Raw genomic sequence first — 14,016 nt, 5'->3', positions numbered from 1 at the left:
TGTCTGTATAGATTGCTTCTTTCGCACATCAGTAAGAGACTAAATGGTAAGTTTCCTGTTAATTAAAAAAATCAAATGTTCAAGAATGTTGCTGATATTTTTAGGAAAGTCGCAGACTTTTTCAGTTTAATAAAAACCTGATTACTTTAGCCCAATATGTGACTCCATAAAAACAAAATGAATTAACAAGATGCTCACATAAAACCAATCAACCAAGACTCTTCTAGAGTTGGCCACGGAGATCCAGAGATCATCAGGAATATCATAGGAAATGGAAATAAATTGTGAAAATAACTGTTAAAAGCAACACAAAGCGTGGCATATGCCCCTGTTCATATATTAAGTTGGTGTACGGTCTATAGTAGAGGTGATAATGAAGTGTGGAGATTATTTCTACAGTGAGAGACTGGTGGTCTGTAGCTGAGCGTTCGGAGGATAAGGACCTTTAGTCAGGGAGGCGACCAATAACCTGACAGTCACTCTGTCAGAGCTCCAGCATTCCTCTGTGGAGAGAGGAGAACCTTTCAGAAAGACAACCATCTCTGCAGCAATCCACCAATCAGGCCTGTATGGTAGAGTGGCCAGACGGAACCCATTCCTTAGTACAAGGCACATGGCAGCCCTTCTGGAGTTTGCCAAAAGGCACCTGAAGGACTCTCAGACCATGAGAAACAAAATTCTCTGGTCTGATGAGACAAAGATTGAACTCTTTGCTGTGAATGCCAGGTGTCATGTTAGGAGGAAACAGGCACCATCCCTACATGGTGGTGGCAGCATCATGCTGTGGGGATGATTTTCAGCGTAGGAACTGTGAAACTACAGATGAATGTAACAATGTACAGAGACATCCTGGATGAAAACCTGCTCCAGAGCACTCTTGAACTCAGACTGGGGCAACGGTTCAGCATTCAGAAGGACAATGACTCTAAGCACATAGCCAAGATATCAAAGGAGTGGCTTCATGACAACTCTGTGAATGTCCTTGAGTGGCCCAGCCAGAGCCCAGACCTGAATCTGATTGAACATCTCTGGAGAGATCTGAAAATTGCTGTGCACCAACGCTCCCCATCCAACCTGATGGAGCTTGAGAGGTGCTGCAAAGAGGAATGGACCAAACTTACCAAACCCTTTGTTAAGACAGACACGTGGAGTGAAGCAGTTCCTAGAGTAGCCCTGCCTTCCAAGATGAAAAAAAAGTTTCTAGAGTGTCCTACTCCTAACTCTAAAATAGTAAGAGTGTGCTGCCGTGGCAGCCTTATGGAAATGTCAGATATCACCAGCTATCACCAGCTTACTCACTCATTCATTTTCAACAGCTTACTCTAAGGGTCCCGGGGGTGGAGCCTATCACAATAGTCATAGGGTGTGAGGCAGGGTTCACTCTGGACAGGACGCCAGTCTTTAGCAGGGCCACATTTGGATAAACAAACACATTCACACACGCACGCACACCTACGGACAAATGAAGGTTTCAAGCCCTGCATGTCTTTGTGAGGAAGCCGGAGCACCTGGTGGGAACCCACACAAACACAGGGACAACATGCAAACTCCACACAGAAAGGCCACAGGTGGGAATCAATCCTATGACCTTCTTGCTGTGAGGCAACAGTACTAACCACTAAGCCAGCTTCTGTTTACAAAATTCCTTCTGTTTTTTTGTCAGAGCTGTTAAAGTGCACGTAGCATCAGCCATTGTGCTGCGAAGGTAACAGGACGTTGGACACCCATTGTTCAGTGTGCACATGGACACAGATAATGTCTGTAGCTGTTGTTGGACGTCTGCAGGTCAGCTGACGTCCTGACAACATCCTACTATTGTTTGAACAGCTGCCAACATGATCAGACTCATTTTTGGGACAATCCATTGATAATTTTGAAATTCATTTTCCATTTTTCTTGTGTGTCTTCCATGACACAAACTGTGTCACTCAATCAGAGGCCACATTCCTCAGTGACAATTACACAAACTCCTGGGAACATTAACAGAACCAAACAGAACAGGGTGTGTGATTTACACAAATCTTCAGTTTGTTTAATTTATTTATTTGTTACCTGAAGTGAAAACACAGAAGAAAAAAGTCAACATCCGTTGACGTTTTCAAAACTATCTTTGAGCCAAATTGATGACTTTCCATCCAGTAAAGAGCTGACTGGTTTGCTGTGTTCACGCTCTGTGAACACCTGATCCCATCAGATTTGGAACGTGAACCAGAGTAGGTTCCAAGTGGTTTGCGGCTGGGAGACTGCTGAGGAGCAGCGAGCATGTTTCTCCATGTGCAGGTGGAACTGGATTAGGTAAGAAATATGATGTACAACCTGTGACAAATCCGAATGGAGATCCGTACTGAATTCATTGTGTTAATCCTGAGCAAGCAGGGGGGCAGCAAAAAAAAACAAAAAAAAAAAACAGCTTGTTTCTTTACATTTTTGATTGGGTTGTAGCCCCCTCCAAACAAATTCAGTCTTAAAAATGATTGTTTCCAGTCTCAATTTCTGGTCACCGCTGGTATTCTCTGAACGATCCAGTCTGATAGCGCCCCTGGTTTCCATAGTGGGATCATGTGAGCAATTATTTTTATTATTATTATCCCACCTGAAATGCTGGCATGATTAAAAAGGCATTATTTTTGTTTGTTCGCTTGGTAAACAACTCTGTCTAGAAAGGAAAACTTGCTGTTTTTCTTCACACTCTGTTTTCCCAAATTTTCCAAGTTTGTATTTGTGTACTGTCAGAAGAGAACAGTTGTTATTTCAATACTTTTTGCAAATGGTGGAGAAACCAAACTAGTAGTAGACTGCAGGGCCACCAAGATGGCAGTACTGCAGCACAATCAGCATTGCAGAGATGCATCAGGAATATCATAGGAAATGGGAATAAATTGTGAAAATAACTTGAAAACAACACAAAGCGTGCAGAGGTGTCAAGTAACGAAGTACAAATACTTCGTTACTGTACTTAAGTACACTTTTTAGGTATCTATACTTTACTCCATTACTTATTTTTCTGCCTACTTCCGACTTCTACTTATTACATTTTCACACAAGTATCTGTACTTTCTATTCCTTACATTTTTAAAACAAACAGCCTCGTTACTCTTGGCTTCAGCACACATCCACCGGCGTGGCTTTACCGAGGTGCCAGCGCGGATTTATCTGACCATGGGTCCGAAGAAGGCACTGACGGCGGAGGAGGGAGACGATATCAAGAAGTCCCTGGACTTTTTGTCTGAGGAAATCTCTGTTGTTAAAATGCAGCAGAAATCCATTATGGAGCTGGTGGAAGAAGTGAAGGCTCTCCGGATCCAGAATGCCGAGAAAGACCGGCGTCTGGTGCACCTGGAGAACCGTGTTGCGGAGTTGGAACAGTACACAAGGATGAACGACGTTATTATTACAGGAATTCATATTAAACCTCGATCCTACGCACGGGCGGTGTCAGAAGACAGCGGAGGGGAGGCCAGTGAGCAGGAGGCCAGCTCAGTGGAACAACAGGTGGCTGACTTCCTGCAATCTAAAGATATTCAAATGGACTGTAATAACATTGAAGTGTGCCACCCCCTGCCCAGGAGAGAGGATGGAGACAAGCGAACAGTTATAATGAGGTTTGTCAACAGAAAACATAAAATGGCATTGTTAAAACAGGGACGGAAACTCAAAGGAACAAACGTATTCATCAATTAGCTAAACTGCAGGATTGTCTTACAGACATAAAGACATGGATGACCTCTAATTTCCTGCTTTTAAACTCAGATAAAACTGAAGTTATTGTACTTGGCCCCACAAATCTTAGAAGCATGGTGTCTAACCAGATCGTTACTCTGGATGGCATTTCCCTGACCTCTAGTAATACTGTGAGAAATCTTGGAGTCATTTTTGATCAGGATATGTCATTCAAAGTGCATATTAAACAAATATGTAGGACTGCCTTTTTGCATTTACACAATATCTCTAAAATCAGAAAGGTCTTGTCTCAGAGTGATGCTGAAAAACTAATTCATGCATTTATTTCCTCTAGGCTGGACTATTGTAATTCATTATTATCAGGTTGTCCTAAAAGTTCCCTAAAAAGCCTTCAGTTGGTTCAGAATGCTGCAGCTAGAGTACTGACGGGGACTAGAAGGAGAGAGCATATCTCACCCATACTGGCCTCTCTTCATTGGCTTCCTGTTAATTCTAGAATAGAATTTAAAATTCTTCTTCTTACTTATAAGGTTTTGAATAATCAGGTCCCATCTTATCTTAGGGACCTCATAGTACCATATTACCCCATTAGAGCGCTTCGCTCTCAGACTGCAGGCTTACTTGTAGTTCCTAGGGTTTGTAAGAGTAGAATGGGAGGCAGAGCCTTCAGCTTTCAGGCTCCTCTCCTGTGGAACCAGCTCCCAATTCAGATCAGGGAGACAGATACCCTCTCTACTTTTAAGATTAGGCTTAAAACTTTCCTTTTCGCTAAGGCTTATAGTTAGGGCTGGATCGGGTGACCCTGGACCATCCCTTGGTTATGTTGCTTTAGACGTAGACTGTGGGGGGGTTCCCATGATGCACTGTTTCTTTCTCTTTTTGCTCCGTATGCATCACTCTGCATTTAATCATTAGTGATCGATCTCTGCCCCCCTTCTCGGCATGTCTTTTTCCTGGTTCTTTCCCTCAGCCCCAACCAGTCTCAGCAGAAGACTGCCCCTCCCTGAGCCTGGTTCTGCTGGAGGTTTCTTCCTGTTAAAAGGGAGTTTTTCCTTCCCACTGTGGCCAAGTGCTTGCTCATAGGGGGTCGTTTTGACCGTTGGGGTTTTTCATAATTATTGTATGGCCTTGCCTTACAATATGGAGCGCCTTGGGGCAACTGTTTGTTGTGATTTGGCGCTATATAAGAAAAAAGTTGATTGATTGATTGATCAATGAACATCTGACCAAAAGAAACGCAGACATCGCCAGGAAAGCTCGTTTCTTAAAAAAGCAGGGAAAAATTCAACAGACATGGACATCCAACTGCAAAACATTCATCAAACTGAACGGAACACCAGAACAAGCGAAGGTTATGGTAATCAGGAACATCGAGGATCTGGACAAATACGACCAATAAGGTATGAGGACACAAACACATCACAACACCATGACACAGACCAGAGGAACCTATTCATCTACTACATCATCTACATCTGGAGACAAGAAGGATATAACTCACAGGATTGCTGATCATGGAAAAGTAGAACTGAGAACATTTAAATACACAGACCACAATGTACTGGACTTGGAGCACGATATAGACCCGGACAATAATTTCTTCTCAAATATTAATGACAGTTGTTGCTATTATACAGATGAACAGTTTAATCGGATCATTAAAACGGATAACAAATTATCAATAATTCATTTCAACAGCAGAAGTCTGTATGCAAACTTTAACAACATTAAAGAATATTGAAGTCAATTAAAAAAATATTTAACATATTTGCTATATCAGAAACATGGATCAATGAAGATAAAGGAATGGATTTTGAACCAGTCGAAGCAGTGGTTTGCAGATTGAAGCAATGCTTCAACCTATTGTTTCGTTTATTCTTTCTTTCTTTCGCTTAATTTTCCCCCGCTAAAACCCTAAAGAACATACTTCTGTGAGTATTATTTACCTTTTCTATGTTAAACCGACCTGTTATGGTCTTCTGAAACAATTGATAGATGTATTTTATAACTTAAAAATGGGAGCGACGCTAACACGTTAGCATGTCTATGGCATTTTCAATGTTAAAAGTTAGCATGAAGCAGTTCCAGCTGTCTTCACGTTCGGGTGCATTTGTTTTCAAATTGTAATATTTCTTAAATTATTTTTGTTTATATATTAATAATCTAATGATAATTATTATATACAGTTTCAGAGAAAGAGACAAAAAGAACCTGAATAGAAACACAACAGAAAATAAAATATAAAAGCAACAATGAACATACATACATACAGAAATAAATAAGTGTTTCCTGTGATCACCTAGTGACTCTTACACCTCCATTTCATCCCTGTTTTATTTAAGTTTAATGACAGTTTGTTTCGGTCAAACCGTATTGTCAATGTGTTAATTTCTTCAGTGATTTCCTCCAGAACTTTCTGCCAAACTAGAAAACTGCTGCATCCTAGTAAGAGCAGAATACTACTGGAATGAATCTGAATAAGGAAAGTTTTTTTTTTCTCACTAAATGGATGCTGCACTCACTGCAGTTTATTGTCTGGAATAGTCCCAGACTGCATTTCAGAGCTTCTAGAATTGAAACATTTTCATGCAGGTGGTGTTGGGGGGTAATGTTGGGTTTTGGGTCTTGGGCCACATGTAGAACGAATCAGTTTTTAAATTAAGCTTTCAATTCATATAGTGGCATCTACCTTCTTTTTTTTTTAAGGTTACTTTATACTTTTATACTTTAAGTAGGTTTTGGAGCACATACGTTTTCACTTTTACTTGAGTAAAAAGGTCAAGTTGATACTTCAACTTTTACCAGAGTGTTTTTAAACTGCAGTATCTATACTTCTCCTTAAGTAACAAATGTGTGTACTTTTGACACCACTGAAAGCGTGGCATATGCCCCTGTTCATATATTAAGTTGGTGTACAGTCTATAGTAGAGGTGATAATGAAGTGTGGAGATTATTTCTATAGTGAGGGACTGGTGCTTTAAAGATGGTATATGGTGTATTTGTGCAATGAAAATTTGCCACTTTACAACTGTAGTTTATTGACCACCATTTTCAAAAGGATACTTCCTTCGTCTATCCTCCCTCAGTTCACCAAACCAATAAATGGTTTCAATCAGACAAGGTTTTCTTGAGTTATTACATGGAAATGAACATAAAGATGGTGTCCATAGTGGCCATATTGCATAACAAACAACATTTATTTTCAAAAGGAACCTTCCTCTAGCCTCCCCAATAGACAACCAAGAAATGGTTTCAGTCAGACATGGTTTTCTTAAGTATTTGCATGGAAATTAAAATAAGGATGGTGTCCATAGCAGCCATATTAACTCAAGGTACTTGTGTCCAAGTCTCACCTCTGTTAACCTCTGTGCAGTGACCTTGATTTCAAAGGCCAAAAACCCAGAGACATGAATGTCACTGCTGAGATAAGTGAATGTCTCTGCATGTTTGACATGTGCATCTAGATACCGTTCTGATGGACCAGAAGTCAATGAAAGCTTGGATCTTACTCTTTATCCAGGACAATCCCTGAGGAACACCAGTACTCACTGGGCAAAAGTGACACTCCCCACAGCACTCACAGTAAACATGTATCGCCTGGTTATGATGTCCAGCAAAATGTTGGGGATCCCGCAAATTCTCAGGATTTCCCAGAGAGCAGCCCAGCTGACTAAATCCAAGGCTTTGCAAGAATTTGCAAAGCAGCGCTGCTGGTTGACTGCTCCAGTCACTGAGAGGAAATAAACTGGGACTGAATCCTACTAATAATAAGTCGTGGCGTCCTAGTTTTCCAAAAGGACATATGTAACGTCAGATTGAGAACATGCAGAAAAATCTGTATATTTGATGGTAAATTCTCTGTTTGCTGGCAATTATTAACCAATGGTTATGACTTTTAAAACAATTATTAGATCTTCATGTTGTGTCCTCATGGCAATCCCTTGGTGGTGAGAAAGATCGTTTCTTGACTGATTCCCAAATGGGTTGGTGGACGTGGAGAAAATCTAGATCTAGTGTTGATCTGGAGATGCCTGTGTGTGGGTTTGTTTAACATGGGAATGTCCTTGCATGCCCACAAACACACGGACCTTGGCAGATCCGCAGCCTGGTCCGATGGCTGGGAAATCCCAGATCTCCAAGTTCTGAGTACCTGCAGCCTTCATTTGCCTTCACAGCCACTGGGTGACAAGCCATCACCTCCTCCACCTGATCTGCCATTGAAGACTTCTTGTTTCACCAGAGCACCGTTATTCGTCTCGTGTTCAGGGTTCCCGGTGGGCCTTCATGGTTACTGTAGTGGTGACGCTGCACACAAGGTCCCCACTGTATTTCACCCCAATAGGCAACCCCCTACGTGATCCGTTACCCAGGTGTCATGATGCTGTGGAGGGTTGGATTTTGACACCCCTTTAAATTTGTAACATGTATACTGCAGGCATTTCAAATGTAAATTAAAATGCATATTTCTCTCACAACCACTAACTAATCTTCCCTCCACCTGACCCAAAGAACGACAAAACAAAACAAACAAACAAGAAGAAACCCTCTAGAGCTACCACCAAGTCTCTTCAGTTCCAAATAATCACTGACAAATACGGAAAATCACATCCTCGCGCTTTTTGCAAGACCCAGAACACACAGAATCAACAATGAATATGTGCATAAATGTAATTACGTGTATCTTTTTTGTTTTAATGTCTGTTTTCTTGTGACAGTGTGTTTTTTGTGCAGCATTGGTCGCTTCCTGCAGGCTACAATTTCACTATCAGCTCTGTGAATTTCAACAAGGCGCCGTTTTATGCGCATTTTGCGTGGCACGCGGGCACACCCGCGCCCTTTCACACACTTCTTTAGGATGTGGTAAATTTGTCGCACGGACACAGTTTAAAACAGACGAGCAGCACTGACGGCGCATCTGCGCACGCGGTGAAGGATGGAGGGGAGAGGGCCGTTTGGTGGGAGGGACAAATGAGCAGAAAAGGGGGATGCTGCAGACTCGTCACCCTCATACCTCACTCCACCCAGCCCTAGAATAAAAACGCACCGGTGACGTGCGCGTAGGGTAGCACCCAGCAGTATGTGCGCGCCCACGGGAGGGGCCGACAGAAAATGGCGAGTCTGTGCAAAAGGCAGCAATGCACGATCGAGAGGCGCGGCTTTCGGCAGGAACTTGACTCTTGGAGGCACAAACTCATTCACTGTGTAGGTAAGCTCGCTTGCCATTGTGTGCGTGCGTGTGCGCGGCGTGGCCCGGCCGGCCGGAAAGCGCCGGTGTGCGTGTGTTTGCCGTTTCTTTAGAGTGTGAAGCTGCCGTGGCCCCTTCTCTGTAAAAGCTATCATTTTTTTCCTGTTACGCACGGCTGGTCCTCTGCGTCCTGCCCGCACCGGACTTTCCCCAAAATATCTCCCTCGGAGTTTTTGCGCTCGTGACTGGCGTGTTGTCAAGTGTTTCAGTTGCGCGCGCTGTTCTGACGCGCTGTTTGGATGCTTGGTGTTGTTTACGCGCGGTATCTGCTGTTTTTGGCGTATTTTTGTACATTATTCCATTGCTGTTTATTTATTGTAAGAAGGGCAGGTCACGTGTGCAGATGGTGCTGCGCCTCAGCCAATCCGCTCACTCTCTGGATCCCCTCCGTGCCCGTATGCGCGCAACCGGCTCAGATTTTGGTTGGAGGGGGAGGGGGTGCGCGCTCTCGGTCTCCAAATATGACGCCCCCCCCCCCCCCCCCAATCCTTCTCCGCTGCCCTGGAAATCAGCTTTTGGGAGCGCGCATTGCTGCAATGGGGGGAGATGTCAGTGGGAATAATTTTGTCTTTTAGGGAGAATGAAGGCGGGGGCCACGGCGTGGTGGACGCGCAGAAACGCGTTGATGCGCACAGGGTTTGGTACTTGTTGAAACGCGCTCTGACGCACGGAAACCCTCTGGTTCTTTCTCACCTTTTAATACATGCGTGTGACATCTGCCAGTGTTCATGACAAACTACCGCCTCCTGCTTTCACATCATCCCGCTGTCTGCGCGGCGCTGCTTTTGGATCCATTTCTTGTTCCAAATGTTGCGCGCTGACTTGCCGCCTACAGTCCCATCGCTTATAGCAACTCACATGGCCTGATTCCGAGAAGGCAGCGAGGCTTTTCAGGAAAAAAAACCCACCCTCCCTAATGAGGGATGTTGACTAAAAAGGTCGGATCATCTCTGACCTCCAGATCATAGTAAAACCACAAGGAATTACAATCAGCGGTATAAACAAAAAGCACAAAAAGACAATTTTCGTCATCTCACATCAGATTGATCTGGGGGTTTCCCCTGTTTTTTTTACGTGGTCTCAAATTTTATTTAAAGCTGTAAAGATGATTTCACCAACTAACGTCATCTTGAGATGATCTTCAGTGATCAGTTTTATTCTGAGGGAAAAACTCATTAAATTATCAGAATCTTTCCCTTTTCTTTTAACAAAGGTTGTGTTCAATTTTTTTCTTTAAAAAATTAAATCAGTAAAAGGAAACAACCAATTGATGTCAATGCAACCTTTGTCTAATATCAATTTTAAAAGAACTTGGAACATGTTTGATTATTTGGGTCTGGATTATTTTGCTTTTCTGAGCGCATTTTTTAATAATGTTTTGTTTCATCTGGATGTGGATTCTGTATTTTCTTGATTTTTTTGACATTTCAACCAATAATAGTAATAATATTAATATATTATTATTAATATAATATTATTGAGCCAGATCCTGATCCTGGTTGCCAAAGTGCTGAAACGATGAAAACAATCTAGAGAAAAGTGCAGCTTCTGAAAGGATTTTACCTGGTGGTGGGAGTGGTGGTAGTAGTAGTAGTAGTAATAGTAGTAATAGTAGTAGATAAGGATAGAGATAGAGACTTTATTTGCCATTTGTACTCATATGCAAGGTATGGGTACAAGTAAACAAATATAAAGGTAGTAGATTGGTGTATTTTCATTACCAGTTAATTAAAGGTATTTTATTCTGAAGATTTAGGTCATATGTCAGCTTTTGTCGCATTTGCTCCTTTTCTATTTAGTTTATAAACCATTGTGGCGTTGCAGTATACAAAATTATGTTGTTTTTTAAGCAACTGTCAATAAATGATAAAATTGTTTACACTGTATTAAATTTAATATCTTATTAAAAATAATACCAATTTTTAAATTTAACTTTTTTAAACATTATTACAAAAAACTACCCCCCCCCCCCCCCCCCCCCCCAGACACACACCACACCATAAAAATTTGTAGTCCTTTAAACATTACTTTTAAACCAGCGGTCCTGTTCATTAACTGCTTTTAAACATCTGTAAACCTTCAAATAGGCTTAAACTTTCAGCAGTCTTTTTAAATTGATATAATCTGATTTAAACTCTTATAACCCAGGACTGACTAGTTTGATTGATTTTAAAAAGTAAATAATACAAAACACTATTTAAACTAGTTTTAAAGAAGATATTAACTCCTTATAAACTAGTTTGAAATATCTCTTAGGCAGTCGAGCACTGAGATTTAACTGTTATCAGTCTTTTTAAAATGAGATAGTTGGGTTTAATCTGCTGTAGACCAGGATAGACTGGATCAGCTGGTTTTACTACAATTTAAATGTTTTATATCAGATATTATCTGCTAGTAAACCTGTCTGAAACATCTGTTAACCAGGAACAAAGACATTTAAACTGTCATCAATCTGTTTAAATGAATGGCAATTTGGTTTTAAATGGTTCTGGACCAGGATAGACTGGTTCCACATGTATTTAAACCCATTTTAAGTGAGTTTTATAGCAGATATGAGGCATTTCTGATTAGTTCAAAACAGCCTTAAAACATTGCTGAAGTACTCAATACAGGATTTATCTGGGTTTATCTGGATAAACTGGTTTGAAAAAACTGTTGGATTATGTACGGAATGTTGTTTGGCCAAAGTCAATAATTTTAAGATGTTTTATTAGTGTGTGAGGAACTATAATGATATTTTTTCACTGTTTTCCAACATTTTAAAGACAAAATTAATAATCTAAAAAAATCTAAAACAGTCGATGAGTTAATCAGTAATTAACACATTTTGCAGGTGTGCAGAAAACTCTGGTTACAAACACAGAGTAGATGTTATTGAGATACTTTAGTGAATCTTTCAATTCCCATAAGGGTATTGAAAGGACACTGAAGTGAACAGAAAGGCTGTAATATCAGATTAATGTGATTAACATGGACTAAGATCGCTGCAGGTGCCGCTTGGTGGTTAAAGCAGGATAACGAGCTCACAGCTGGATGTTGGGGCTTTGCTTTTAATGGGTGTGCACGTTTCTCTTCCATACTTACTTTTACTCCAAAATTACAGAACACATTTTTATGAAATATGGTGGAAATTTGAGTTGTTTTGAGAAGAAAAATCTGTTTTACTTTTGTGACAATCAGACCCAGGATATTGTAAGATTTTTGATAGTTTATTGTCAGTAACACATACTTCTCTGTCTTGATGGTGAGCGCAGAAGAGGTAAATCATTTTGGGGCATTTATGATTTCTGTTTGCTGTCACGAAGGTGCAGAGTGGTTGGACTGACTGTTGTCATTAGTCATGGGCGTGTTGTAATCTGAATATAGTATCAACCAATCAGAGCGGCTTCTGTCATTTCCTTTAAACCGGGGTGCGTCAGGCGCACATTGCTGTGGATTTGAGGGAGCAGTGGAAAGTGAGAGATTTTGTGGCGAGTTAACGGTTTATCACAAACCTCTCAGAGTGCAACGGCAGACAGAGGCTACCAAGGCTCCCTGAGGTGAAGCAGTGAAGCACTAAGATGAGGTTTGGTATTTTTGTATGAGTGTTTTGAAATAGTGGGGTGGGGTTTTCTGTCATGGCTGCATGTGAATATTGTTATCAATTATGTAAGTGTTACAAGAACTAGTAGACTGTTGTGTATGTGTGTGCGTGAGAGAGAAATAATAAGTGCGAGAGTGTGTCTCATGAAACATCTTTTCCTCCCTTCTCGTGCTCCTTTTTCTTCCTCCTGCAGTCTGAACAGCATCACACTAACACACCGTTGCAGGAGACTGATGATGATATGTACAGGAAAGCAGTGTGTACGTGTGTGTCAACCCGTTTATGTAAAGTGCACCTGAATGAGGCGCTCTTATTTAAAAAGTACACGTTGGTGGTCTTTAGGGTTTTGGTGGTTGAAGGTGCAAACTCATGTTGTGACAGATGATCTCAGGGTGCCGGCTCTGCTCCTGGCATCATACTGAGACCAACACACCCACATGATTGTAAGAGGTTTTGTGTAAACCTGCCAACTGTGTCGACTAGAAACTAGCAATGACACAAGCGCTGTGCATCTCTTTGCACTGGTTGGAAGTTTGAGCCCATAGACTAAAGTATGTACCTAGAAACTGGAGTGCAGTAGTACAACCCCTGGAAAAAATTATGGAATCACCAGCCTCGGAGGATGTTCATTCAGTTGTTTAATTTTGTAGAAAAAAAGCAGATCACAGACATGACACAAAACTAAAGTCATTTCAAATGGCAACTTTCTGGCTTTAAGAAACACTATAAGAAATCAGGAAAAAAAATTGTGGCAGTCAGTAACGGTTACTTTTTTAGACCAAGCAGAGGGAAAAAAATATGGACTCACTCAATTCTGAGGAAAAAAAATATGGAATCACCCTGTAAATTTTCATCCCCAAAACTAACACCTGCATCAAATCACATCTGCTTGTTAGTCTGCATCTAAAAAGGAGTGATCACATCTTGGAGAGCTGTTGCACCAAGTGGACTGACATGAATCATGGCTCCAACACGAGAGATGTCAATTGAAACAAAGGAGAGGATTATCAAACTCTTAAAAGAGGGTAAATCATCACGCAATGTTGCAAAAGATGTTGGTTGTTCACAGTCAGCTGTGTCTAAACTCTGGACCAAATACAAACAACATGGGAAGGTTGTTAAAGGCAAACATACTGGTAGACCAAGGAAGACATCAAAGCGTCAACACAGAAAACTTAAAGCAGTATGTCTCAAAAATCGAAAATGCACAACAAAACAAATGAGGAACGAATGGGAGGAAACTGGAGTCAACGTCTGTGACCGAACTGTAAGAAACCGCCTAAAGGAAATGGGATTTACATACAGAAAAGCTACACAAAAGCCATCATTAACACCTAAACAGAAAAAAACAAGGTTACAATGGGCTAAGGAAAAGCAATCGTGGACTGTGGATGACTGGATGAAAGTCATATTCAGTGATGAATCTCGAATCAGCATTGGGCAAGGTGATGATGCTGGAACTTTTGTTTGGTGCCGTTCCAATGAGATTTATAAAGATGACTGCCTG

The 14,016-nt window shown here is 41.2% G+C and overlaps 1 protein-coding gene and 1 long non-coding RNA gene across 2 annotated transcripts in view; one reads left to right on the top strand and one right to left on the bottom strand.

The window, feature by feature from the left end:
- Window positions 1-6,714: 6,714 nt before the first annotated feature.
- Window positions 6,715-8,885, bottom strand: LOC117525710. The gene is made up of 3 exons (XR_004565126.1): window positions 8,873-8,885; window positions 6,895-6,951; window positions 6,715-6,743 (listed from the first exon to the last, which is right to left on the bottom strand). It is a non-coding gene; the product is annotated as an uncharacterized LOC117525710 (long non-coding RNA).
- Window positions 8,665-14,016, top strand: part of lcor (ligand dependent nuclear receptor corepressor) — a 141,336-nt gene continuing 135,984 nt past the window's right edge. The window contains exon 1 of the mRNA XM_034187638.1: window positions 8,665-8,887. Coding sequence (XP_034043529.1) covers window positions 8,791-8,887 — 97 coding nt within the window. The 5' untranslated portion in view covers window positions 8,665-8,790. The remainder of the gene's footprint in view (window positions 8,888-14,016) is intronic.

This window comes from Thalassophryne amazonica, chromosome 15, assembly GCF_902500255.1.
Source record: "Thalassophryne amazonica chromosome 15, fThaAma1.1, whole genome shotgun sequence".
Lineage (NCBI taxonomy): Eukaryota > Metazoa > Chordata > Actinopteri > Batrachoidiformes > Batrachoididae > Thalassophryne > Thalassophryne amazonica.
The sequence above is the reverse complement of the archived record's forward strand: the minus strand, read 5'-3'. Positions and strand labels throughout refer to the sequence as shown.